The sequence below is a fragment of the Strigops habroptila genome, chromosome 3, assembly GCF_004027225.2.
Source record: "Strigops habroptila isolate Jane chromosome 3, bStrHab1.2.pri, whole genome shotgun sequence".
Taxonomy (NCBI): domain Eukaryota; kingdom Metazoa; phylum Chordata; class Aves; order Psittaciformes; family Psittacidae; genus Strigops; species Strigops habroptila.
Window position 1 is genome coordinate 15,685,077 of NC_044279.2, and position 24,942 is coordinate 15,710,018.

The window sequence follows — 24,942 nt, forward strand, 5'->3', positions numbered from 1 at the left end:
GGGCTGCTTCTCTGGTCTTTGGAGAAGCCATGTATGCCCCAGTCTCCTGTTATATGAAATGAAGTCAAAACTACTACCTTTGCCTGCTGCTGCAAGAATTTGGGTTGGGGTTCTTTTGTAAACATTAATTGATGTGATGTTAGTTAGATGATAACCTACAAGAATAATCAGTAGAGAAATAGTAATGTTAATATTTTGATTAAAAGCCAACATACTGTAATTTAATTTTGTAAACTCATGCAGCTGTTTCTGCTTTCTGGTAACATTTGGGAAAGACCTATTTTAAATTTAAGTTAATGTACCCTTATCATTAGCAACTTTTGAAAAATTGAGCCTTTCGGGTCAATACAGGAGCGTTAGGAAAATTACAGTAAACTGCGTCTGCAAAAAAAAAAAAGTCAACAAACACAAACCAAAAACCCCACATCTTTTTAGTTCTCTTTACTACAGTTACTGTTTCCTCTTAGTTTGCCATCCATTTTATATCTTGGCATGGTTTCATTATCTTTCTTCTGCTCTTTTTCTTCAGTTAATTTCTTTCTTCAAAGCTGTTAATTGGGAAACATGCAGGGATTTTGATAAGTGCAGTATCCATTTTATTTGTGTTTTCCTTTTTCCCCTTCAGAAATTGTCAATTTGAAAGCATGGTGGTACTTGAACAAAACATATCTCTTTTTTTTTTTTTTTTTTTTTTTTTGTAACAGGATCTAAAATGTCATCAGGATATTTCCATATTTCTTTTTTTTGTTTGTTTGTTTGTTGCATCTCAGCTGATGCTGTTCTGTACTTATGTGGTTTTGTTCATCATAGACAAACTTGCCACAGAATGAAAAAATGTAATAAACTTCATTTGCCAAGTTTACATATTCAGTTTTTTCCAAAGAAATAAGACATTTGCAGAGGTGCTGGAAGTGAGTGTTAGTTTATTTGGTTAATTTAAAAGACAGACAAAGCATATTTGGAATGAATATAAATAAGACTGTAGGCCCTGTCTAAAGATATTTGCTGTCTGGTTTATGGCATTTTGAAAGTACAGTAAATCTAGTGCAATATCCAGCCTGCCTGGAGAGCTGGGATTATTAGCGTACCTACTAGCCATAGCAGTACAAAGCCAAGTCTAGAATAAACTGAAATCCCATTTTATGGTCTGTAGGTGCATTCTCTGTGTATAGTTTGTGATTGAGTTTAAGGTCTTAGTGGCTCGGTTCAGGTAAATGTGTGGTCCAGTCATCTGTAGTTCATGTATATGCCTATTAGCCACGACTGCTGCACAGACACATTCATGAATAATTTTATTACAGAGTTCTTGGTACTTAAGATATTATTTATATCTCAGAAAAAATTTTTCATGTACTTGGTGGGTTTGCCTGCTAGGAAATTCTGCTTTTCTCATTAAAAACATCATCAAACTCACCCCTGAAACTGTCAATCAAAACATCTGCTCTGCCCTTCACCCACCAAATGCAGTATCCTTCATTTGCCCTCAAACCATTAAGCTAAATCACTGCATACTTCTAAATGTGTGCTACCTGGGAAGTGCTTCAGTGGTTTGTGCATTGGGTTTTGTATGGTAAAGATAGTGTTATTAGAGCATTGGTAACTAACTCACAAATAACGTTATTACTAGTTCTGTATTTTAGATCAGTCAATACATGTTGTATGTGACATGCCGCATTAATAGTGAGTATACAAACAGGTATACAGGGTATTTTATACAATGCAGAGCTCAATGCCTCATCAACTAGAAAGGTGTGAAGGTTTTATCAGTTAGTTTGAGATAGTGTCAATAGTGAAGTCTATAAATTTTCATTAGAATAATACAGCATATTGTGTGGGTGTGTGACAAATATGGTAGGAAAACTATGAGTTATGTTCTAGTGATGGCCTGTTGCACAAAGTACGAACCTTTTTGCCATCTTCCCTTGTGTCATTTTGCCAAGCTTGTGCACAAGAAATTTGTTGGGGGGGGCAGGAGCAAATATATGGAAGGGGGCTTTTTCCTAGCAGATGTTATGTGTCCTCTTTGAAACAAGATCAGAAATTGCCATTGGGCTTTTTGGTGGTATTTTTACGAAAAGTCAAATTTCTCTCTTTTCACAAAGGGAAGTAGAGTCATTGAAAAAGCTGATGCTATTTTCTATTTTACAGGAAAGCCTGCAAGTCTGGTTGTGGGAAGGGGGAGAAGTGTGGTGATTTCAAAGACACCATTAAATTTTGCCTTTACAGCGTTATTTTCAACACCAAAAAGAATATATCCCTTCATTCATGCAGTCTTCAATTCCACATTTAGAAAAAAAGAAAAGTCTCAGTGTATTAATTTAATATCTGGACATTAAACCTGATGCACTTGACTTTAACATTTAACCTAATCTAATCTAACCTTGACTTTAACATCTAAACCTGATGCACTTGACTTTAACATCTAACCTAATTCAAGATGTGAGTGTAGCGAAGGGTATTTTTCTTAGGTTCTCATCCTAACTCCTTAGTGAATGCTGTATGCATGGTAATGGGGCGCCTTGCTTTCCCAAGCATAGTTCAGGTCAACAGAGAATTATTTCGTGTCCTCTGGAGAGAAGTATCACATTGTTCTTTATCTGTGTTTTTAGGTACTGCTGTAGCACTCCTTATCCTAGCTTCGGGATTTTTGCTATCAGCTCAGGTCTCGCCAAGGATCACACTTAATCCGTCAGATCCTTCACGTCAAAACTCTACCTGCACAAAATACAGGTGAGATTTCATGGTCATTCATCCAGTTGTCTTGAAGATTGTTTCCAATTAATTCAGTTTTACAAGCTAGTATAATAGACAATTATTCAGAAAGTCTAGTACAAGGAACTAAACTAGACACCTGAAGTTAAGATCCTAACTTCCCTCCATAGAGAAAATTAGGCTCTTTGCTTAAATGCTCTGAATAATTCTTTGGAGTTTCTCGGACTAAATAAGGTGGTTAAGAAGCAAACTCCATACTTGAGATCCCCTCTGTTATATCACACCTGCTGCAAGTTATAATGGGCACAAAGTTTGGAATATTTGAAAGCTAATTTGTAAAACTGCTTGCTGTTTTTCATCTACTCATAGCATTTGTCATGTATAGCAGCTGTAAACTCTTCAAGAAGATGTGTTCCTTGCCTTTTGTTTTCCCAAGTGAAAAAAAAAGTCATCTTCAGATAATTACAGACCAATTAACAATTAAAATAAATGTGATTTTTTTGAGCTTTTTTTCTATAGTAGGTAGAAGATGCACTTTCATATACCGTCATAGTTCCAAATAACATTACTTCTGGAGTATTAGGAATGTGTCATTTCCTGTATTTTGTGGTTTTTATTCACGTGTGGGTGCTCTTATGTTCATTTAGCTGGCAGACTAGAAAATCCCATATTGAGAAAAGGTTAGTTAAATATCTGAAGAAATTCTCACTTATATTCAAAATCTGTTTTACATGTGTTTGCAGTACAGATAAATATCAAGAAATGAGAGGTACACTTACAGTTTCTGAGTGATACTGGCTAGAAATATGGCTCATGGCTTTTCATATGCCAGCACAATGTCTTAGGTGAAAGATTCTGAAAGTCTGAAGGTTTATAGACACCTGGAGAGGGGGCAGAAGGCCTTCAAGAGAGTGTAAATAGATGCTAATAACTGCAACGTTAGATACTACCAGATATGAGGTTTCCTACATGCAAACCCTTATATTTTACTTATTTTCTACTGCAGTGTCAACTATGTTTTGCAATTTTTGAGATGTGCCTATACAGCTTTTTCAAATGACAAGTAATCTGGTTAAAAGCTGCAAAGGGGGATTGAGATTCCAAATGCTCTTCTCTCAGAATATGATAACATTAATAGCAGGATGTCAGAAGGATTTGCCTAGGACTTCAGTTAACTGGGAAGGATGTCTGGAGAGAACAGATGCACCAGAACTCATTATTTGTTATCTAATAAAGCTAGATTATTATATAACCTGAAACAGTATAAAATCTGTGGAAAAGAAATATGGCTAGTCCAGCTTAAAAGGTAATAAAAAATTATTTGACACAGTTTTCATTTTCCAGTTAACCACAGCTAGTCAGGAAGGAAATTTAGGCTTGCTGCAGCTTGTTTAGTGTGCACTTCTGGGCAAAAGCATGAAAAATTAAAGCAGGTAGTTCTAGCAAAGGTATATGTTGTTTCATGAGTTATTGGAATATTTTTAATCTGTCAATATTTCTGTTTCAGACATGAAGTGAGCAAAAGCAGATATGGTAAAAATTCCAATGGTCTAGAAAAGAGCAACGAAAGAATTGAAGTATTTTCAATTGAGAGTGTTTTGGAATAGAAGGAGCTCTCTTATTTAAAGATAAAAGTGAACATGGAGGGGGGGATGTGAAATAATGAGCAACAGATGAGAAATCTTTAGGCACTTCTGTTTTAATCTTACACTGTATCTTATTTAAGAGACACAAAAGCCAGGAGAGTTGAAACTAATAAATGGATGCAATTGCCCACAAATCACAGAATTAGGCTACAGCACCCACTATTTGAAAGGATTAAAAAAAATAGGGATTGATATGGTTAATAAGTATTTTCACACTTGTGTATCTAAAACTATATCTGGGATATCAATTTTCATGCTTCAAAACATCCCCAAGCCCTTGTCTCCAGTTATGTCTCCAGAGGAGCTTAGTTTCAGCATGCCTTTTGGCCAAGCTCTTGTAGCTACACATAGGGAATATACATTAATTTGTTCTTTTATATCTAAATTATTTCTGGAGGAGTTGACATATAGTCATATGTTATATTTGACTTGGAAAAGTAGCTGTTCAGGACAGGAGTATGCCAGCTTTCTGTGCACATGGTCAGTAAGCGGAATGAAATTAAAAAACCCCCATGTTTTTGTCATGAGAAAGTAGATGGCGTTTTCAACAAAAGCCTTGTGGGGCTCACCTCTCTTTTTTGGCCTTGGAGGTATTCCCCATGGCGGTTATGGAGTTGAGTCAGAGGTTCTCAAACCCGAGGATTTGGAAGTAAAAGACTACTCTGCGTAATGCCAGTCTTGCATATTTTCTATGTTACTCTAGAGAATAATGGCATTAAAAGGGCTGTACAGATAGCGCTGTGTTGGGTAACAAATGTTACTGTAGGGATAGTTGCAAATGAGATATCTGATCAAAATAAAATAAAGTACCTTAAGGGCAGTGGTCTCTTACTGTTTAATCCACGTTCTAGCTTGCTTCAGTATAACTGTTGGTATCTCATACTGCTTAGCGTCGTATCTTGCAAGCCTTGAAGAGGTCTCAGAAAGTTTTGGAAAAGCAAAAGGACTTCAGAAGATCAACACGTAATGCCATATCCCTGTAACCACTGTAACCTCTTTTAAATTTGTGTGTCTACACAAGTGCAGCTCATAGTCTCTTTTATCAGATGGTGACGCAGTGCTGCTCTGAGGTGAGGTATACTTAAGAGTCTAAACCTGTTTGCAGCATGGCCATCTCACAGTATGGGAGAGTTTCCTAAATATATCTTGTATTTGTCTTTGCCAAAATGTATTTATAAGTTATAAAAACATCAGTAAAATTTATTTTGCTGACAGAAGTTTCACTGATACTGTGCAGTATAGAAATTATTTTTATGTTTGCAAATCTTTTGGGTTACAGTAAGTGTGGGTGTCCATTATGGAAGCCTTAGAGCTACTACAAACAGTCTTGTTTGTTTGTTGTTCCCTCAGATCCATGTTCCTCTGCACAAATTAATTCCTGCTGCTAGAATAACAATGAAGATAGAACAGACTAGCAAATAAAGAGCACAGTCACAGTCCTAATTCAAAAAAGCACCTAGGGCTTGAATACTGCATTCTGAAAGAGCTGTGCTGAGCCAAAGGAATTACAAGTTACCCATATGTGGTTGCAGAAAAGGAAACCAGTAAGATATGCTGCAAATATCAAGTAAAATATTTTCATTTGGAGTAGAGATGTACAGTATCATAGTTGATCAACAGCCAAAAAATAATCTATAAATCAGGAGGAAAAAAAAAGTCGTGTCACAAGGACATCATGGAAATAATACAAATCCAGCAGGACACCTGAACACTGAAGTTCACTTTGCCTCCTCATAGGTGGAAGTGGGTGGGTGTCTTGCTGAGGAAAGGTGAGGTGAACACTCATCTGTGTGCCAGCCTTACATCAAACTTCATTTTCATACTCAGCCCACGTAAGATTGTTCAGATATTTGCAGTATGACAACCACTTTGATCTTGATCTCTCCGGCAGTTGTGATCTGTTACTTATCAAGGCCACAGAGAAGCTCAGAGGTAAATTTAAGAATCACAACCAACACTGTCCCAAAATTTGTCATCTTAGAAATGAAAAAATGATCTAGCCATTCCTATTATTCTGACTACTCAGAACTCTATGAACATATTCGTGCTTTTACTGGGAATTTGCCTGTTCTGGAAGGAGGTCCTGGCTAGGGCATCTGCACTAGCTACCCTATCACTTTTTCCCAATCTTCAAAGAATCAAAGGTGTGACAGTCCCACTCAACCTTTCTCAGGGGCATTCACCCATTTCTGGAAAATTATCGTTGTCCTGTTGCTATGTATTCTTGGTCTTTTTGTCTCCTTTCATTCATGTGTCTGTCTCACTGCAATTCTTGAGACTTGGTCAGCTGTAGAAGACATAAGGTGAACTTTTGCTGCTTAAGCAATATTTTTCACCTCAGTTACTGTATGAAAATGGTAACTTTTGTGTTAATCTTTGGTTAACCCTTATATTCTAGGAAAATGGTACCTGTCCACAAGAATTTTCTCAGGTTCCTTCCCAAGCTGTTCGTCTTCAGAGTTTGATTAAAATAATACAGGCGGTGCCAGCTGTGCTGGACACACAAAGGCTCTGTTGTTCATCTCTGAATTAGTCACCCTCACGTGGTTAATGTTCCTAAGGCCATTGTACAAACATGCACCACTGAGATAAAGATACCAATATTTAGTACTCTTACACAGCAGTTTTACATGATAGCTAATTGACAGAAATATATATTTTCTTTGTAAATTTAGCAAAAGTATATGACTGTGCTCAGTCCTGAAAACCTCAGCTAATGTAGTAACTGAAGATGGTTTTATTGTATTTAGTAGCCTTAGGATCCATACAATAAGTATATTAGCTCCTTTACTTGAGTTAACTCACTGACAATCTGATTTATCTGCAAACGGGACATCAGTATTCTTCATACTGTCACTGTATCATAGAACCAGTGTTTTTTAAAATATCATTCTCATTTTTTGTTTCTAATGTCAAAGTAACTGAGTCACTGGTCATTCTGATAACAGAGAATTCCAATAATAAATATAGTAGTGTAAGTAAGGTCAGAAAATTTTAAGTATGTAAAAAGATAAAGCATGTTTGAGAATACTTTGCCAGCTCTTACAAAATGTAATTAAAATTCATGTGGGCAGTTTATGTTCTAGAACTGTAAAATGACCTTGACATAGTCTTGAAATTATTAAGTAGATAATATAAGGTTATATTGCTTGGTAATAATTCTCCATTTGCTGGCACGTTTCTCCTATGAATCAAAACTTGTAATTCAATTTAAAATTTTAAGGGATAGGAAGGCATACATCAGTTCTATGTAGTAAGCATCTTTAATGTGAATGAGGAAAAAGTCCTCCCATCAATTTAAAACACAAAGATCTGAAAAGTGACTTTCATGAACTATAATGTCTGTGGGTGTAATGCATATCCTATAACACTGTTAACATTTCCACTTTGCCTTCGAATCAAGCTCTGCATTACTGAAGGAACAAGGTGTCATTCATATAGTAACCGATTTACACACATCTTTGCTAATATTTCTAAGACTTTGCTGTTTAACAAAACGTGGAACAACGCTTAGGGAATTACTTTGTAAAATCTTCCAAAGTGATGCTGTTATACTTTATTTGGTGTGCAGGTTTTAGTCACATAAGGATGATTTTAATCCAGTTTGAACAAGGTTTGTATCTGATCTGCTTAGGAGCTCAGAGTATGTCTATGTGTAGGGTCTCTTCGGACCAGAGTATTTTACAGAGACTGCCATTATGATCAAAATTAAGCCATGTGTAAGACAGTTGTTTCTGTTATTTATTATCTGTGTTACTCAGTTCTAGGCAGAAATCAGGAAGCCGTTATGCTGGAGGCTGTATAAATTGAGAAGAGCAAAGATCATCAAAGGCAAGGGATAATTGATACCTATATGTGAGTAGACTGCAAGTATGACACTTCTCATGTGGTGCCAGCATTCCAGGACAGTCTGTTGTCAAGGTGCTTATAGTAGTAGCGGTGTAGCTTTGATAATCTAAGGACTTGAGCAAAGCAAGGTTTGTAGAGAGTAGTTTCCTTTCTAGGAAGCAAAAATGGATGAGCCATTGAGGTCCTCTTCAGGTTTAAAGCAGAAGCAACAAACACCAAGAAGCTGAAAACAGTTGCTCTGAGTTTATTTAAATTGTGTTTACTTGAGGCATGTGAGTCTTTGGAAAAGAGGGTTTAAGGAAAGTTTGAAGAGTTAATGCATTTTTATGTGGCTGGCATATAGAGAAGGATAAGGATTCTGTACTGGTCTGGAACTCTTACCTGGGAAGGAGTCACTGAAGAATAATTTCAGTGGATTAGGTAGAGCAGGAGCCTGATTTGAAGATGAGAAAGGGTTGATCGTACTTGAACGTAGCTGTAATTTAGATCTTTCATTTGGGGCTGGAGGAAGAGACATTCTCTTCTATAGATAGAAGAATACAAGCACAGAAGCAAGGAAAACTTGATTCCGGTCTGTTATTTTTCTATCAGGACCTGGAAAGCAACTATACTGCATGCTAAGGGAGATAGAGGATTGTGTGCATAACCAGTCTAGAGAGCAAGGAGTAAACCTGAGGTGGTTTTTATTCTTCCTACAGTTCTATGAGGAAAACCTTTTTCAGGAATATGAATATTTGCATCAGGCAGAGCAGGAGCAGTTAGTTCAACAAGCCACAAATTCGACCACAGTGGTGGTGAAGACCAAGACATGGGCAAACTGTCTTGCATAGAATATCTCAAGTTGGAAGGGACCCATTAGGATCATACAAGTCCACTTCCATGTTGCGAGTGTATCAGATTTTTGCATGTAACTACTACTTCACATACATTGTGCAGCATGTGCTCAGTGAAGATGATGAAAGCAAAATAGGTGGAAAAAGTCTGTCCCCAAGAAATGTCTGTATTTGTGGATGTTTTTATACTCTGAGTGTTCATGTTACCCATGTAGTAGAATATTATGAGATCAAATGTTACATTCTGGAAAAGAACTACAGAATCCATAATATACTATCAAGCTCAGCTTGTATTTCTGTAACTGGATGATAGGAACATACTGGTATAGTTTTATAATTGGGTAACAGAATATGGAAGGTAAAGTTGAAAGTTCTTTAAAATGTGGCAAAAGTGAAAATTGAGGAAATGTGTTAAAATGAGCTGAAATTGAGGTTCAGCTTGAAAAAAGATGAAATAGTCTGACAAAAAGAGAAATGTCACTTGCAGAGCAAGGGCATTGGGCAAAGGTCTTTTACTGAGAAATCACTTAACAAAAGTCGTAAGATACAACTTGCAGCTCAAATTAAGAGAGTTGTAGGAAAGTCATTACTTACAAGGTCATTTTACAAATTTAAAGCACAAAATATGACAAACCAAATGAAACTATGGAGTATTCTAAGCAGCAGAGAAAAAGCAGGAGAAAAAGCAATTGTGAACCTTTCTTTGGCATCTGGAGAGTCACTTTAGCAGATGAGTATTTTTATCCAGTCTTTCTAGAGACTGCAGTAGAGGCTAGTAAATACACTGTTAGGAGGAAGAAAGAAAACAGTAATTTTTGTTTCAAAAAAATGTGCATAGCTGGCCAATTAATAATTCATCTCTATACTTTAATTTCTGTATGAAAGAAGAAAGCATTGTGATCTTTGCGATGCCACCTGTAACCTCGGGAACCCCAGTTCATCGGGCAGGCTGCTCCAGAGCAGAGCGTTCTGAAAGCTACTGGCACTCAGACTGGCAAGAAATTGCTAGCAGGGGACCTTAAAGATAGTGCTGCTAAAGATAGACACAGATGTTCCCATTTAGTCAGGCAAAGAGGATGTAAGAGCATGGAAGCCTTGACTGTGTTGGCAGAATCGGAGTGAGGAATTGCAGGTTTGGGGATATCTAGCATTCTCACAGTCCATCTGCTCATCAGTAAATGTGCTCTGACAGTGAAGTAGGAACCCAGAAATCCAATTCCCTGGCAGTTCCAAACAATCTGAGAGGCCAGGCTACTGAGACTTGTAGATTTCATGACGCTGAGCTGGGCATTTCTGGATTCAAAGCCCACCTGGACAAATTTCTGTATAACCTGCTCTAAGTGGCCCTGCCTTGGCAGGGGATTGGACTAGATGATCTCCAGAGGTCCCTTCCAACATTAACAATTCTGTGATTCTGTGATCTTTGGACTTCTGGAGCCTCACATTCCTCATTGTTGTTATTCTGCTACATGGGCTGAAGTATCTGAAGTCTAGACACTGTCCTTCTTATTGGGTTGCCTAGGAGCCCAGCTGGTAAGCAGGGAGAGAACAAGGCACACTGTAAAACCTTCCTGCTGTAATGCTGCCTGGTTTCATAAAAATCAAATAATCTCTCTCAGGTATTTCAATCTCGATGAGTTGTCAGTCTGATAGACAACCATCCTGGGAATTTTCAGTTGGCTCTTCACAGAGGAACTTGTTTCCAAGACACTAGCTTGTAACCTTAGCACAAATATAAATATTTCATTATAAAGTACAGGAAACACATCTCCCATTTGTAAGTGAATGCAAATTTCCTTTCCTACATAGACATCCTGGAGTATCCTGGTATAGAGCTATAAAGGCCATGACTGATCTGTGGTGTAGATTTGAAGAAGTATCAGTATTTTTATAGGTTTATACTCTGACATATATTTGGGTATATATGGGTAGTGCTGAAAAGAAGGTCCATCAGAGGACAGGAAGAAGATCTCTAATTGATACCTATATGCGAGTAGTGGATAGTTATATGTCAATAAATATTGTGCATTTCTTTTCCTGGTATATTGTGTGCCCTAATTTATTTACATGACTATGAGCAGGTACGTAAGAATATGCGCTCAATTTTACATTGTTAATCTATTTTTGTTTAGGAAATAGCAATGGGGCTAGGGCGAAGAAGAGCATAAGCCCAAAACTAGTATATATTGTGTTTCCATTTTTTAAGAGAGAAATTTGGAGTAAACAGCCTCAGCACATTATTTTTTTGGTTGTTTTCAAATTGCTTCTTTGAAAAAAAATAATCTTCCTTGCTTATTTTGTGCTGCATCTTCAGTGATCATTAGTCTTTATTAACTGATACAGATTTCTTTACTGTGTTATAAAACAGTTGTAATGTGTATATGTTGGAATTTTGGAGGAAAAAAACCCTTCGATCTTCATCTTGGGAAGAGCAGTGATATAATAATTTTATATCAATGATAAAATGAGGCACAGAAGAATGCTAGATAGTCTGGACAGCAGCTGCCTATCCTAAGTCTGCTGGGAGTTAGATTTGAAAGGGCTTAAAGTCTTGTATATTGAATTTCTGGGTTTCCTCTGGCATAAATTGGCCCTGTCTCTAAAACCTAAAGTCAAAGACGTTGTATGAACTCACTATATAGCTAATGACAGACAATCCTAACTGAAAGATAAAGGCTTTATAAATATTTGTCATTTAACTTTGAAAGACAAGCTTCAGAAAAGCTGTGGAAAATATTAATTTTAAATTATTTAAACTGTTATGAGTAATACAACCTCTGGCATTTGGCATGACATGAAATGCAGCAGCCTTTATTATGTCGAATGCCAACTGTAAGATTGGTTGGACTCAGAGGTCTTAAAGGTCCTTTCCAACCTAAATGATTCTATGATACCCAGTAAAAAGCCCAAGGAAAGAACACAATAACAGAGCACAAACTTCTGATATTTGGGAGAAGTAGGCAAATGCAAATGAATACATTGATTTTTACACTTTCCCAGCCCTCTTTTTGGCCAACTACCATATGAATTGATCTTATTATAGCTCTTCTAGAAACATCATAGTAAGAAGAGTTTGAATTTTAAGCATGTACTTTCAAACTTTTAAAATCCACATAATCCGCTTTACTGATTTGGTTTCTTGGGACTTTGTTATACAGTTACTTTTACTTTTTCTTATAATGATATGGTAGCTTGAGCAGATTATTTCTTCATTCACTAAGTCATTGTTAGGATAAAAATGCCTACTCAGAAAGGATCATTTCCTTGGTTTTGCTGTTACAGGGATATGTGTTGAAGCTATTTTGGTCACCTTAATTACACATTTCCAGATGTTACATTTCAAAGTTTAATTTCAGCTTCAAATTTCTAGACTTAATCCATGTTTATAGTTTCTCATTCTCCTATTTTTAATTTCTAAAGTTATCCCTTAGAATGTATCAGGGACTTTACTGATGAGGATGTGTCTCTGAATTGGCAATTTAGTCTCACACTTAAGTGAAGTATCTGTAGAGTGCTTGGTGTCTAGGCTCCCAGTAGAGTCAGTAGGGATGTGGTCAGTACAACCAATGCAATCTAGAGAACAGTTTTACTGTCTAGTCACTTGAATATGCTAGATTGCATTGAGGAAACTTTGCCTAAACGTAAGCATCTCATACTCTTTGAGACTCCCAAGGAAATCAAAACGTAAGCATCTCATACTCTTTGAGACTCCCAAGGAAATCAGAGACAGGTCTGTACGGACCTGGCAAGTGTGATGCACTGGAATGAGCTGCAAGAGCACTGCACATTCTGCAGTGACAGGTGACGGGCAGGGAAGATTTTTTTGGGCACTAGATGCCTGTATGGGAATTGGCTGCATTGACATATTGGCTGTGTCCATGGAATATAATGAGAACTCAGCCTCCGAGTTCCCACATGGAGACACATGGTATGATGATGTCAGACTGACTCCCACATCCGTATGTGCCCAAAGCCCAGTTTGGTTATTAGTATTACATATGATTCTTTCTCTTCAACCCCAATATGTCTTTTTTTTATTTAAATTCATGCCATGAGTGAGATCCCCTACAGCCTGATCAAGTGTCACTGGGAGATTTGCAACTGGGCCACCAAAGTGTGGTACAGAAGAAGGCAAAAGCCATCTGTATTAGGTTTTTTGGTAGTTTCTACTATCTTGTCTCCAACACTGACAACTTGACTACGTGAATTCCAAGATTGATTAGGAGATGCTGTCGGTTTTGACGTGTACAAATGAATAAAGTGTTGCTTACGTGTTTCTTTCTTTCTCTTTCAGTTATTGTAATGGATGTATGTTAGATCCAGACTGTGGTCTCTGCTACAAATTGAATAAATCAAGCGTTGTTGAGTCCTCATGTGTTCCTGTTGATAAAGATTCTACAATGAAAGCGGCTTGGGGCAGGTATGTCACTTTTCAAGATTTTTTGGCTTTGTGCTCTACTGATGTGTTTTTGCTATTGAGAATACTTTTGCTTTTACATAAAATGTTACTCTTGGGATGTTAGAAGAAAAAAAAAAAACAACTTGGCATTGTCAAAAGTGGGTGATTACATTTTAAAAACTGTTCTAAATAAAAGCCTTGACCTGATGTATGCAGCCAGTTCAATATAATCTGAAACTATGGCAAAAGTACACTAGCAATTAGGGAAGTTACTTTTCCCTGATGTCTTAATTCATTTAAGGTGGCATATTCCCTACGTACACACTTAAAGCCCTCTGAATTAATTTTCTTTTTAAATGCTTTAATTAAACCACACTTTTAATACTGGCCTACTAAAGAAACTGAGTTGCTCAGCAGAATTATCTAAAATAATAAAAATCTGAAAACTTCAAATTATCGAAGCATAGTTTGTGGCCACAGATTACTCTGTTCGTGTGCTTAAAAGTGGCATCATGTTGTATGTTTACATGCACTTGACATGTAAAAATGTGTGTATTGGTAGATAAATCCCAGGGCAACTCCAAAATGCATCACACCTCTTAAGGTGGTTTTTCTTAAGCACCACAGCAATCTTCATGTTTTCTGAAGTATTGACTGTTCTTAAGGAATGGCTTTATGAGTGGGAACAACATTCTGTAAAGGCTTTATCAATACTTTAATAATGATTATGGCTTGGATTAGGGTTTAGAATGGTTCAGTGCCACAAGGGAATTATATAATTACTGCTGATAAAATGTGTAATTACTGCTGATAAAACCTCCTCACCATAATTCAACTGTGCCACCCACATGCCATAAACATACTTGGAAATAGGCAAAGGTTCATGTGGTGCTTTGGGCTTTTTTCCCTTTTTGAAATTAAACCAAGTGCATAGTGTCAGTGAGTCATATTGGGCAGAGGCTGGAAGCTATGGAAATACCTACTAATTGCAGAATCATTAATTTAAAATTACTCTAAAATTGCCCTTCTTTGGATTTCAGTACTATGCCTAGTAGTTCATTCCAGATGCAGATGACGACAACTTATATTCTTTGGAATCCTGATTTAAAAGCACTGTGATTTGGGGGCTATTACTGTTTATTAATATATAACTGTGAAAACTACAAAATCTCATCCCTCTTGCTTGTTCTTCAATGGTGCATAGTACAACATATCTTGCATATTACCTAATATCCTGGTGTGTTCTGCATGATGGACTCTCATAGTCATATTCATAAGGTAACAGATCTCTCTATTCCAAGTAAACTTTCATTTCATATATGCTGTATTTCTAAGTAACATATCTGTAGTTAGCAACATTGTAGTAGCACACAGGAAGACATAAATGGAAACATAAACTTGTTATGAGTAGTTGATAGATAAAATAAAACTTTATTTATTTGGCAGTGTTATTGTATAACGTAGTAAATGTGGGCATCAGTAATCCTTTTATAGTCATGATTCACTCTCACATAGCACTCCTTGCTGTAGTGCCCATTGGAGCAAATTAGATAGGAAAGACTTATTTCCTTTCCGTATTGCAAACTATAATATTTCCATATTGTATAATAATTTCATAGCATAAGGACTCTTTTCAATATCTTTCAAGAAAAATCAAAACAATTTTAAATGTGTTACATTGGTAGTCACTAGAGTTCTGCCTTAAGATGGAAAACCAATAAAATGTCCACATTTCTTTTTCCAAAGATTATGTGTTCATCCCCATTTCCGGTGTTTATTTAATTAATTTCTAATCCCACCTCTTCCTGGTCTGTGTAATCAGCCAGATTTCTAAAAGCTCATCCTTCAAGCTGTGAAACGTCAGGTGGCACCTTCTGTGCCTTCCAAGTCCTGCGGAAAAGGGAAGTGTTTCACCTCCTCCCCACAGATACCTGTATTTTTGCATGCTTGTCCAGAGGGAAGCCCCATAGATTTTTGCTTCCAAGGGTTCACATTCATGTACCTCCTCCTCCAGCTCATCTTTCTCAAATCCTCAGTCTGCTTTACAGCAAAACAGCCCCACAAAGCTGTAGGATTTCCCCACCAAGTGAGAAGATTGCTGCAGTGAAAACGGTGTGGTTACATCCCCAGTTATGTCCAACCTGCCCTTGAACACTGCCAGCGATGGGGGAAGGGGCATCTTAGTCCCAACCATCCTGACATTCGCTCAGGGGCTTATCTATTCCTCATGTGTAACCCACCAGCAAGGTGAGAGATGTGAAGAGGCACCAACAGGCAAGGCATTGTCATATTATTTTGAAGCTCTCTGCAGCCATGCAAGCTGCCATAGAAAACCCTTCTGTTTATGTATTTCTAGCTTTGCGCTGTTCTTTGCACAGTTGGTCCCAAGGTACTTCGATAACACTGACATAGCAGGCAATGTTTTGACAGTTATCATAAAATACTGTAATGTATTTTTATTTGCAAGATGTTTCCCCAGTGCCAGCCTGGTGTACTAGACACCACCTCTATGTTTATTGTTAATCATATTTATTTGGTTATGGTATGTTCTACATTGAGAAGTTCTGGGGAGGGGAGGGAAGAGAGCAGAGATTTCAGTCTCCTGTGGCTGCCAGCAAGGCTGTGTATGTTGCTGTGGTTGTCATAGAAACCAAGGGACACAATGAGAGCGTCCAAATGTTTTTTAAGAAGATTATAGCATTTGGGTTCTTTTGAATGTGGGGAACTCAGTGGCCAGCAGTGGCCTTGGGGGAGGAACACTGCATAAGAATAAACCTGAGCGAGTCCGAGGCAGGCCTTGAAGCGGTGTGGGTAATGTGCTGTGGGTACACTTGCATCATACATGTAAGATAAAGAATAGAGGTGTATTTTTTATTATTTAATCAGTTACATAAGCCTGACTGGTGTTGGAATAACACAGAGAGGAGTGTCCTGCCCAGGCACCAGCAGAGTCAGGTGCTTTGCTGCCCTCGGTATTACTGAACCAGGTAACAAAACAACTGTTGACATGCAAACCTTGTTGCCTCCAGCTCTACCCAGGGACATATAAAGGATGGTTTCAAGGCAGTGAGCAAGAATATTCTTAAATTATTCACTTTGTAATAAAAGAAGAGCAGCTGTGTCTTCTTGTTCAGTGCAGTCTGAGGATTCTGTGTTAGGAGACTGTTCTCCAGGATTTAGGGAAGTTTTGCATTTAGCAGTAGCATAGAAAGGCTTGCAGTTCTGTTCTCTTCATGAACATTGAATTATAAAATCCCCATGAAGTTGATAAAAAGCATTATCTCACTTTGCAGGGGGGGGATGCAATGGGAAGCTTCCAATCTGAAGCTCAGGTGGCATGACAGAAGCCATGGTTAGAGTCTGTCTCTCAGCCAGGACTGAATGTGGAGGTGATTGCTTTCAGTTCTGTGCTTTCAGAGCACAAACTGAAATCTAATTCTTCCCTACAATTGCAATTACTCCCACAGTGCTCTCAGAAACCTTGAAACTTCTGTCCCTGTAATTGCAATAACTCTAAAGGCCAGCCAAGAATGCTCTAGAAGTAACTTCAAATTGCATTAATATTCTTACAGTTGAAAGAATAACCGCACAAGGGAAGGAGCTACTGTTAGTGCCTTGACATGTCATTAACCTTGACATGAATATGTTGTCAAGATGACAGCAGGCCCACAACTGCAAGCGAAAAAGCTCTCTGAGTGACTCTGAGCAATCTTCCTCTGGAGAAAAAGATGTTGACTTTATACAGTAAACAATTATGAAGAAATAATAACATCATCTGCAGATCAGAGACAAGCCTAGAAGCCATCCTGTCCACAAAATTATCTGGCAGGTCTCCACAGTCCCTGAAGAAGGATGGTTAGGAACAGAAAGAAATCTATAAAGGGAGAAGAGCTCAGTGATTTGCTTTCTTCAGCCATTTTTATTAACTTCATTAAAGGAACATCTCCCTGCCGTGGGAGTTTAATGCTTCATGGAGAATCCTGCTTTTGTCAATATAAACAAGCATTCTCCTCTCTAAGGGTATCCAGGGCAAAGGCGAGCACAAGAAGAGCTCTGTTTTTGCAAAGCTCTTCATCTTCCTCTGCCCAGTGCCCTCCTGAGCTCCTTCCTTCCGCGTAAAATTAATGGCATATTTACAGATGCTCATTAATGCTGTTTGGTGTCACTGTGTGCCTGTTGCTCATAGCTGTCGGGTTTGCTGAGCAGTTTAACTGTATCTTGGAGACCTGCTCTGGGGACCAGTGGGTTTGAATTACCCAGGCAGTGTGAGGAAGCAGGGCAGGCAGGCAGTCAGACCCTGGATCCCAGCTTCAGGAGGGTTTCCACCACAGGAATGTGCCTGATGACCTTGGTGTTTGGATTCTAACTAGATTCCAGTGGTTAAAAAAAATCCATGGGAGTTCATTAGCTACATTCCCAGACAACAGCCTGGTTTATGTCCAACGGGGGACATGCCAGTGTCTGTCAAAGCCTTGGGAGTATTCTGGGGAGCTTTACATTCATACAATGCCGCTTGTTCTCTAATGCATGGCAAATGAGACTGTTAAAATGATTACAATACTTTTTCTTGGTAGCAACATTAGGTTTTTCTAGAAATGTCAGGTTCCTTTTGCTGCTTGTAAATAAAGACAAATTTAAGTTCATTACACTGGTTTTTCTAGTCACTGTCTTATAAAGATGCTTTTGCAATGTGACAAGTACATTTGTAAAAGTTGCTGTGACTGCTTTACTGATGCCAAAAAAAAGGTATGTGTGTATTCGCACATTTAAAGACTGAAAACTTATTTTCAGTACGTTATGGGGAACGGGTGTACAGACCTTTCCTGTTACCACGGGAAGGCTAGCACCAGAGCAGCCTTCCAGGAATGAAGTACTCCTCTGTCCGTGGGTAGACATTGCTTGTTTTGTCATGCAGAAAGTATTGGTAGAAGATTTTATTGCTGAAATGATGATTTGGAATCTTTGTACAAGGGCCTGCATTAGAAAGTGTTGCTTAATTCAGCAGCAGTTAGAGGAGAAACCAGTAATTCTCTTACTAAGTCTTCAGATCAGTAGATGAAGATTATACATAGAATTATGGTTCTCACATTTGCAAAGTAGAAAAGTAGTAGAGGGAGTAAATAATTCAGGAAACTAGCAGAATCCACAGAACAGTGACATCTGCATGTGTGTAAGCAGCACTCAGAAGAGCTGCAATTACAACCAGTAGTCTTAGAGAAATTTCTTTCTGGACAATGTGCTAGATGTTTACTAAATTGAAATATTCATCACTTCAGTAGGAATCAGAACATGGAATTCCCTGTCTGCTCTCCGGGGTTGTTTAGGAAAGAAAATAAAAATATATGCAGTTTCAAATAGAATTAAATTCTGATTATCCTCACCATTGCCAGTAAGTGTAGAAACCTGGAGTAGCCGGGTGGCAGGACACAATGCTATTTGTTCTAGTTGATTAGGAGTACGTACTTCAGCATAATAATATCTAATACACATTAGTGGGATGTGCAAAAACAGAAATGAAAAAAGATCTGAAACTGATTACAGTCTGTGTCAGCCCAAACTCGAAGGCACAAGGTCTTTTCTGTGGGGAGGATATTAGCATAATCACAGTCTAATGGTGCATATACTGACGTGATTCTGGAGAGCTAGGGAGGTAGAAGAGGAACTTAAGAAATCTATACGTATTTTAATGCCATCTCTGCTAACTGGAAAGAGCAAATAGGAAGAACAGAAGGATGAAGTGATGCAGAATATTGTGTCCTCAATCATAGATGAAGCCTGTGTTATTTGGTGATGAGTAGGTAGCAATACAATTTTAATGTTCTGATCCTTTCAGCCAGTCTTCTTGCTCAAACCTTTGAGATATCACAATTTTAAGTTCTTTTATAGAATCATAATTGAATGGTTTGGGTTGGAAAGGACCTTAAGATTGTCTAGTTGCAACTCCCCTGCCGTGGGCAGGGACCCCTCACACGAGACCATGTCGCCCAAGGCTCTGTCCAGCCTGGCCTTGAACACTGCCAGGGATGGAGCATTTACCACTTCTTTGGGCAACCTGTGACAGTGCCTCACCACCCTCACAGTAAAGAACTTCTTCCTTATATCTAACCTGAACTTCCCCTGTTTAGGTTTAAACCCATTACCCCTTGTCCTGTCGCTATAGTCCCTGATGAGTCCCTCCCCAGCATCCTTGTAGGCCCCCTTCAGATAGTGGAAGCTGCTATGAGGTCTCCACGCAGCTTCTCTTCTCCAGGCTGAACAGCCCCAACTTTCTCATCTTGTCTTCATACGGGAGGTGCTCCAGACCCCTTATCATCCTCATGGCCCTCATCTGGACTTGCTCCAGCAGCTCCATGTCCTTCCTATCTTGAGGACACCAGAACTGCACACAGTACTCCAAGCGGAGTCTCATGAGAGCAGAGTAGAGGGGCAGGATCACCTCCTTTGACCTGCTGGTCACGCTTCTTTTGATGCAGCCCAGGATACAGTTGGCTTTCTAGGCTGTAAGTACAAAAGGAAATTGTTTCATGGTCAGTCTGATAACCATATTAAGATCTCTTTAAGTATTGGAAAATATGGCAAAATTTATATATGTACTTAAATTAAGGGTGGAATTTTGTTGTAACTTTAACAGAAGATAGTCTCTTGATTTTTTTTTTTTTTATGTTCAAGGGGGAAAAACCCCATTTTTTATTATTTTTGACTGACTCTAATGCCTGAACAGTTAAAGTCCTTTGTATACTGTATCTGCATTTTAGATCTAGAATAATGAGCAGACTGACATGATAATGCAAATTGAAATTATTTACATTTCTTTAAGGTAATTACTTAGGTATTACTATTAATAGCTCTAACTCATTATATCTGCTCAACCAGTGGCAAATTCTGGATGCTTGAAAAGGAAAAGATATACTCCTAGTCAGTCCTCTTATGAAGTGAACGACTTCATAATGACTTTGGAAATGTTTCGTTTATATGCTGAAGACATCCAGCACAAACCAGGATTTTAAAGCAGGACTGGTTAGTTTGAAACATCGTTTTTACATTTCTTCTCTACCTGTTCGTTTGTATTGCACTTTGCTGCTAAACACTGCTTCGATCTTACTGTAAGTTAATACTTAAAAGTCCTTCTGGTAAAGAGTGATGAAGAGACGGATGCTGACAGCTATTTGGGTTACTACTTGTAACAACTTCAGATGAGAGCTGGAGATTTTCCCTCTGCCTGGGAGCCAAAGCAAAAGGAACTGACTCATATTTGGGAGCATGGGGAGGTTTTTTCTGAGGGGGGAATAATATTTCCAATACTTGTTTTTCACATAACATGTATTCGGTTAGGATTTAAAGTTTGGATTGAAATAAAAATCCTCAGTGAAAATTGTCTCAGCAGATTCCTTTAGGTTTTTGCACTCTGAAATGGATTTACTAAATTGAAATTTTCTGTTTTGCAGACAGAAAGTATTTTTGAAAGATGCATGTGTTTGGGGATTTTTATTGATAAAGAACATTCAGCAGGGTCAAACCCAGCTCCTCTGTACAGCAGCTTGTACCCTCAACAGCATCCCTAATCCAAATCTTACACACCTTTATTCCATAATAAATAACTCTTCGATAATAACATCATCTGATAGAGTAAAACTGTGATATCTTCCCTTCTTCTAAAAACGATGAAGTTTTTAGAGTTGGGTTTTTTTTTCTTTTTGAGGGAAAACAGACTAACACATTTCTGCATTAGGACTGTTGAATAATTCAATGTGTTTGATGGATTTAATTCATATAAATTATTGTATGTGCTGTCTGCATGTGTAGTTAATTTCCTTGAGAATGGAGGCACTAACATCAATCCCTCACTGGCACAGGATGAGCTGGAATTATTGATTCACTTGATATAAAGTCATGACCTTACTTTGAGTGAGCTCATCGGTTGGTACAGGCTAGGAAATAGTCTGTTAGATCTCAGGTCATACTTCTGAACAGCAGCACTTTGGGCATTTCTTCTTGCTTGTAGGATGTACAGGCTTTCTTTTTTCCTGTAGCTTTCCACAGCTGTCACATTAGCTTTGCATAAATGATAATGAGAGATGAGTTTGAGGTTCTGCATGATGATTTAGTTCTTCAGACCTGTGATTCAGATGATGTATGTTCCCATTTAGCTCATTTTCTTGGCAAAATAACTATTGTTAAAAGCACTTATTTATGTAAAGTTCCTTTTAGTTGTCTGAGACCATGGAAAATAGATGATTACTTTGATTTCTGCTGAGTTCTTCTACTGCCAGATCCCAAACTTTGAGTTTCCTGTAACAATGAAGACTTTAGTACCCAATGTTTATAAATGTAATAAACTAGAGATAGTGTAACCACTTAACATTTCTGTATTATATTAAATTCCTTAGATTGGGCATAGGTATTGTATTTGCATGCACAAATCAAAGCAGAGCAACACTGTAAGTGCTCACTCTCACAAATCAGACGTGAAATAATTATCTTGTTATAAGTGGTCTTAGAGTATTATTTAAATTTCTTTGGGGCTCCATTACTATGTTGATGGTTTCCAGTGAATTTTAGGGCTGACAATGGAGGAATCACTCTTTGGATGGCTCTGCTGGTTTATTTCCTTCAGAGCCTCCTCAGTTCAGTGGGTGTGGGCCAGGATGCTGTGCATCATTCCCCTTCTGAAGCACCAGTTTCTCTGAGCTTTTTAGGGCAGAGCTATTGCCACCTACTGGAATCAGGGAAAAGCTCCTTTTAAAAATACTCTTCCATCATCTATTTAAAGCAACGAACTCAAGATCTTAAATTTTTAGTCTGGAGAGTTGTAATGGCAGACAGTCAGTCACTGGCAATAGTTAAAATGTAGTATTTTTGTCTAAATTACTATTGCAGAAATTGAATGTAACAGTTCAGTCCTTCAGATGGAAGGTTAAGTTGGCCAAAAGGTTATTGTTAGAACTATTAAAATATAAATTTTGTATGTATGTCAATAACTGGAAATCCAGTAGAGCAGAGAAGAGCTAAAGAAGGTATGCTAATACATGTAATATTGATCTATATTTTAAAGTCCACATCCTTACGGTTTTTTGTCTTGGGTTCAACAAAAAAGCAAATTCAGAAAATTATTTTTACCCCCCCACGCTTTCCTTTTGATTTCAGTGGGCATGTCAGAAGGATAAAAACTTTGTTCTCTCTTCACTTCCCATTGGAATACATGGTTGATTGTGAATTTAAGATTTTAATAGCTCTGTGAGAAATCATTTCTACACAGTGATGGTTCAGCAGGCTCTGTAAGGTGCAGGGAGTGCTGTATGGCATAAGTGCTAAATGAACTAGCTCTAAAACCTCATCAGTACCTGCAGCAGGAGAGCTGGACCTGGGCTGCCACTGAGTGCTCTGCTTGCAGGGTAGGCAGCCTTTTGGGGGCTTTGGGGACTGGAACTTGGCAAATAAGTTATTTGGGTGATGAATTGAATTGGTAGTGCTCACTGTTCAGTGCCACATCTGGTAACTTGTTATAATTCTGTCAGCAGGGTTTGGGTGGGATTTGCCTTTTTTTTCTAAATTGAACTGTAGAATCTCACTATTCTCTACAAACTTTATATACCAGATTTCGACATGAAAGTATGTTTTTTACAATACCTTTGTACATCTAAAACTTTGGGGTAATTAAAAGCAATACATTTTTTTCTGTTTCTTTATTGTTTTCTGGAGTGTTTGGAAGCATTAAGAAAAACAAGATTATGACACTGAAATAGAACCTATTTAGTTTGAAGGTTGAACTTCCAGTGAAAATTTCTGCTGTTACCTTCATTCTGAGTTACAACAACAACCTTGCTTTGTCTTTGGTCTTTTTGACCATGGGCTTAGAATTACTTTTGGCAATTGTAACTCAACTAATGCTTTTGAAATGCTGATGACATTCTTTTAACATTCTGACACTTGGTGAACAGCACAAGCCTCAATAAAGATTACTTTTAAGTGCAAGTAAGAATACAAATCTGGATAAGGTTTGTTTTACTCAACTTCAGATGTCTAAAATTTTGACCTTGAGCTGTCTTGCAGTTCCTTGACTGATGGAATAAAAGATGCTGTTCCTTATTGTTCCTTATTTGCAGTTGGCCTTTGCCTGTGTTTTATAGAATAGACTGTTAAGTCATGCCAGCAATTTTTACACGCTGTTCTGTTAATAATACTTTAATTAATACTAAGGTATTTATACTTGTCATTATTGCGCCCTATACTCAGCCGTTTCCACCAGTATTCGTTGAGGCAATCTGTCTTTATATACCATAGGAAAGAGGTGTCTCCTGGGTGAATTGATATTTCTACAATGGGTAGGCAGCTTGGTTGATATTTCTGAGCTTTAGAAATGCTAATTATTAAGTAAATCAAATGTAAAATCAGGTGAAAAAAGACCAAGATTAAATATTAGGTGAGATTTATTTTATAGTAAACTTGCATGAAATTCTGAAATGCTGCATTTGACATCATAATCTTCAGACTAGTTTGTTTCTGTAATTCAATTAAGTATTCATGCTGCAAGGAGATACAATCAGAAAGACTAAATGCTTTTAGATTTCAAAACAGAAGCTATAAATTCTCCAGTTCAGGTACTCAGTTGTGTTGTTTGGAGCCTGGTGCTCTGTCCATAAGCTCTCAAACATGTCAGAGCGGGGATGACTAGTACTTCCACACAGCATCTCTGGGAGCAGCAGAACCAGCTGCTCCGGTCCAGGGAAGGTCCGGGAGTGCTGAGCTACAGGGAAGGGTTTGCACACAGCTGAAATATTTCATACGCCAGCCCATCATGGATGCTGAATGCCAGTCTGTCTTTAACAAAAAATACTTGAGAGTCCTACATTTATGAGCGTTTTTGTCATAAAAGAGCTTGAAGAGAATGAAGCCTGCCTGCCTGCCTGCAGGCACCTGTGAGTAATAGAGAGTGACCAAATCTGTCTGGTTTTCAGTGGAAAGCATCATGCAGCACAGGTTCACATTGGGACACCTCTGGGGTGACTGGTAGCCGCCTTCCAGTTAAACATTCATCTCTCTGAGATCCCCCGAAGGTTTGTCTGTCAAAAGAAATGGCCAAATTATTAATGAGCACTCCCTTCTTTCAGAGAAATACAGGAAGCCGGCAATGACTGGATGAAGGCATAGGTGTGTATGCATGCTCCTTGCTGAAGCTCACTGTTCCAAAGGGAAATTATTTCTGTATAACCACAAAAAAAAAACCTAAACAGATTTTGAAGCACATTTTGGGGTCCCAGGGAGTCCACGAGTCTTTCTCAAGCCTGATGGCTGCAGGGGGGAAATAATAGCTCATTCTGTTTCCTGAATGCCTCTGTGACACCTTTGTGCTGGTTGTCATGCAGAGATAGCTTTGTGCTTGTGTTTAAAATCTGTGAAATGACATCTATTTCACAAGAAATTAAATATTTCCAGGTGCCATTTCTTGCGAGGACTTGTCGTGTGCCTGCGCCCTTGCTGTGGCACGAGGTGTTTCTTTTCAGTT

General features: G+C 38.1%; 1 protein-coding gene across 1 annotated transcript in view; it reads left to right on the forward strand.

The window, feature by feature from the left end:
- The window catches only part of SLC2A13 (solute carrier family 2 member 13), a 154,285-nt gene that overhangs the window by 111,994 nt on the left and 17,349 nt on the right, over positions 1-24,942 (forward strand). Inside the window, exons 6-7 of the mRNA XM_030479523.1 lie at positions 2,610-2,730; positions 13,335-13,460. Of these exons, the coding sequence (XP_030335383.1) occupies positions 2,610-2,730; positions 13,335-13,460 (247 nt within the window). The remainder of the gene's footprint in view (positions 1-2,609; positions 2,731-13,334; positions 13,461-24,942) is intronic.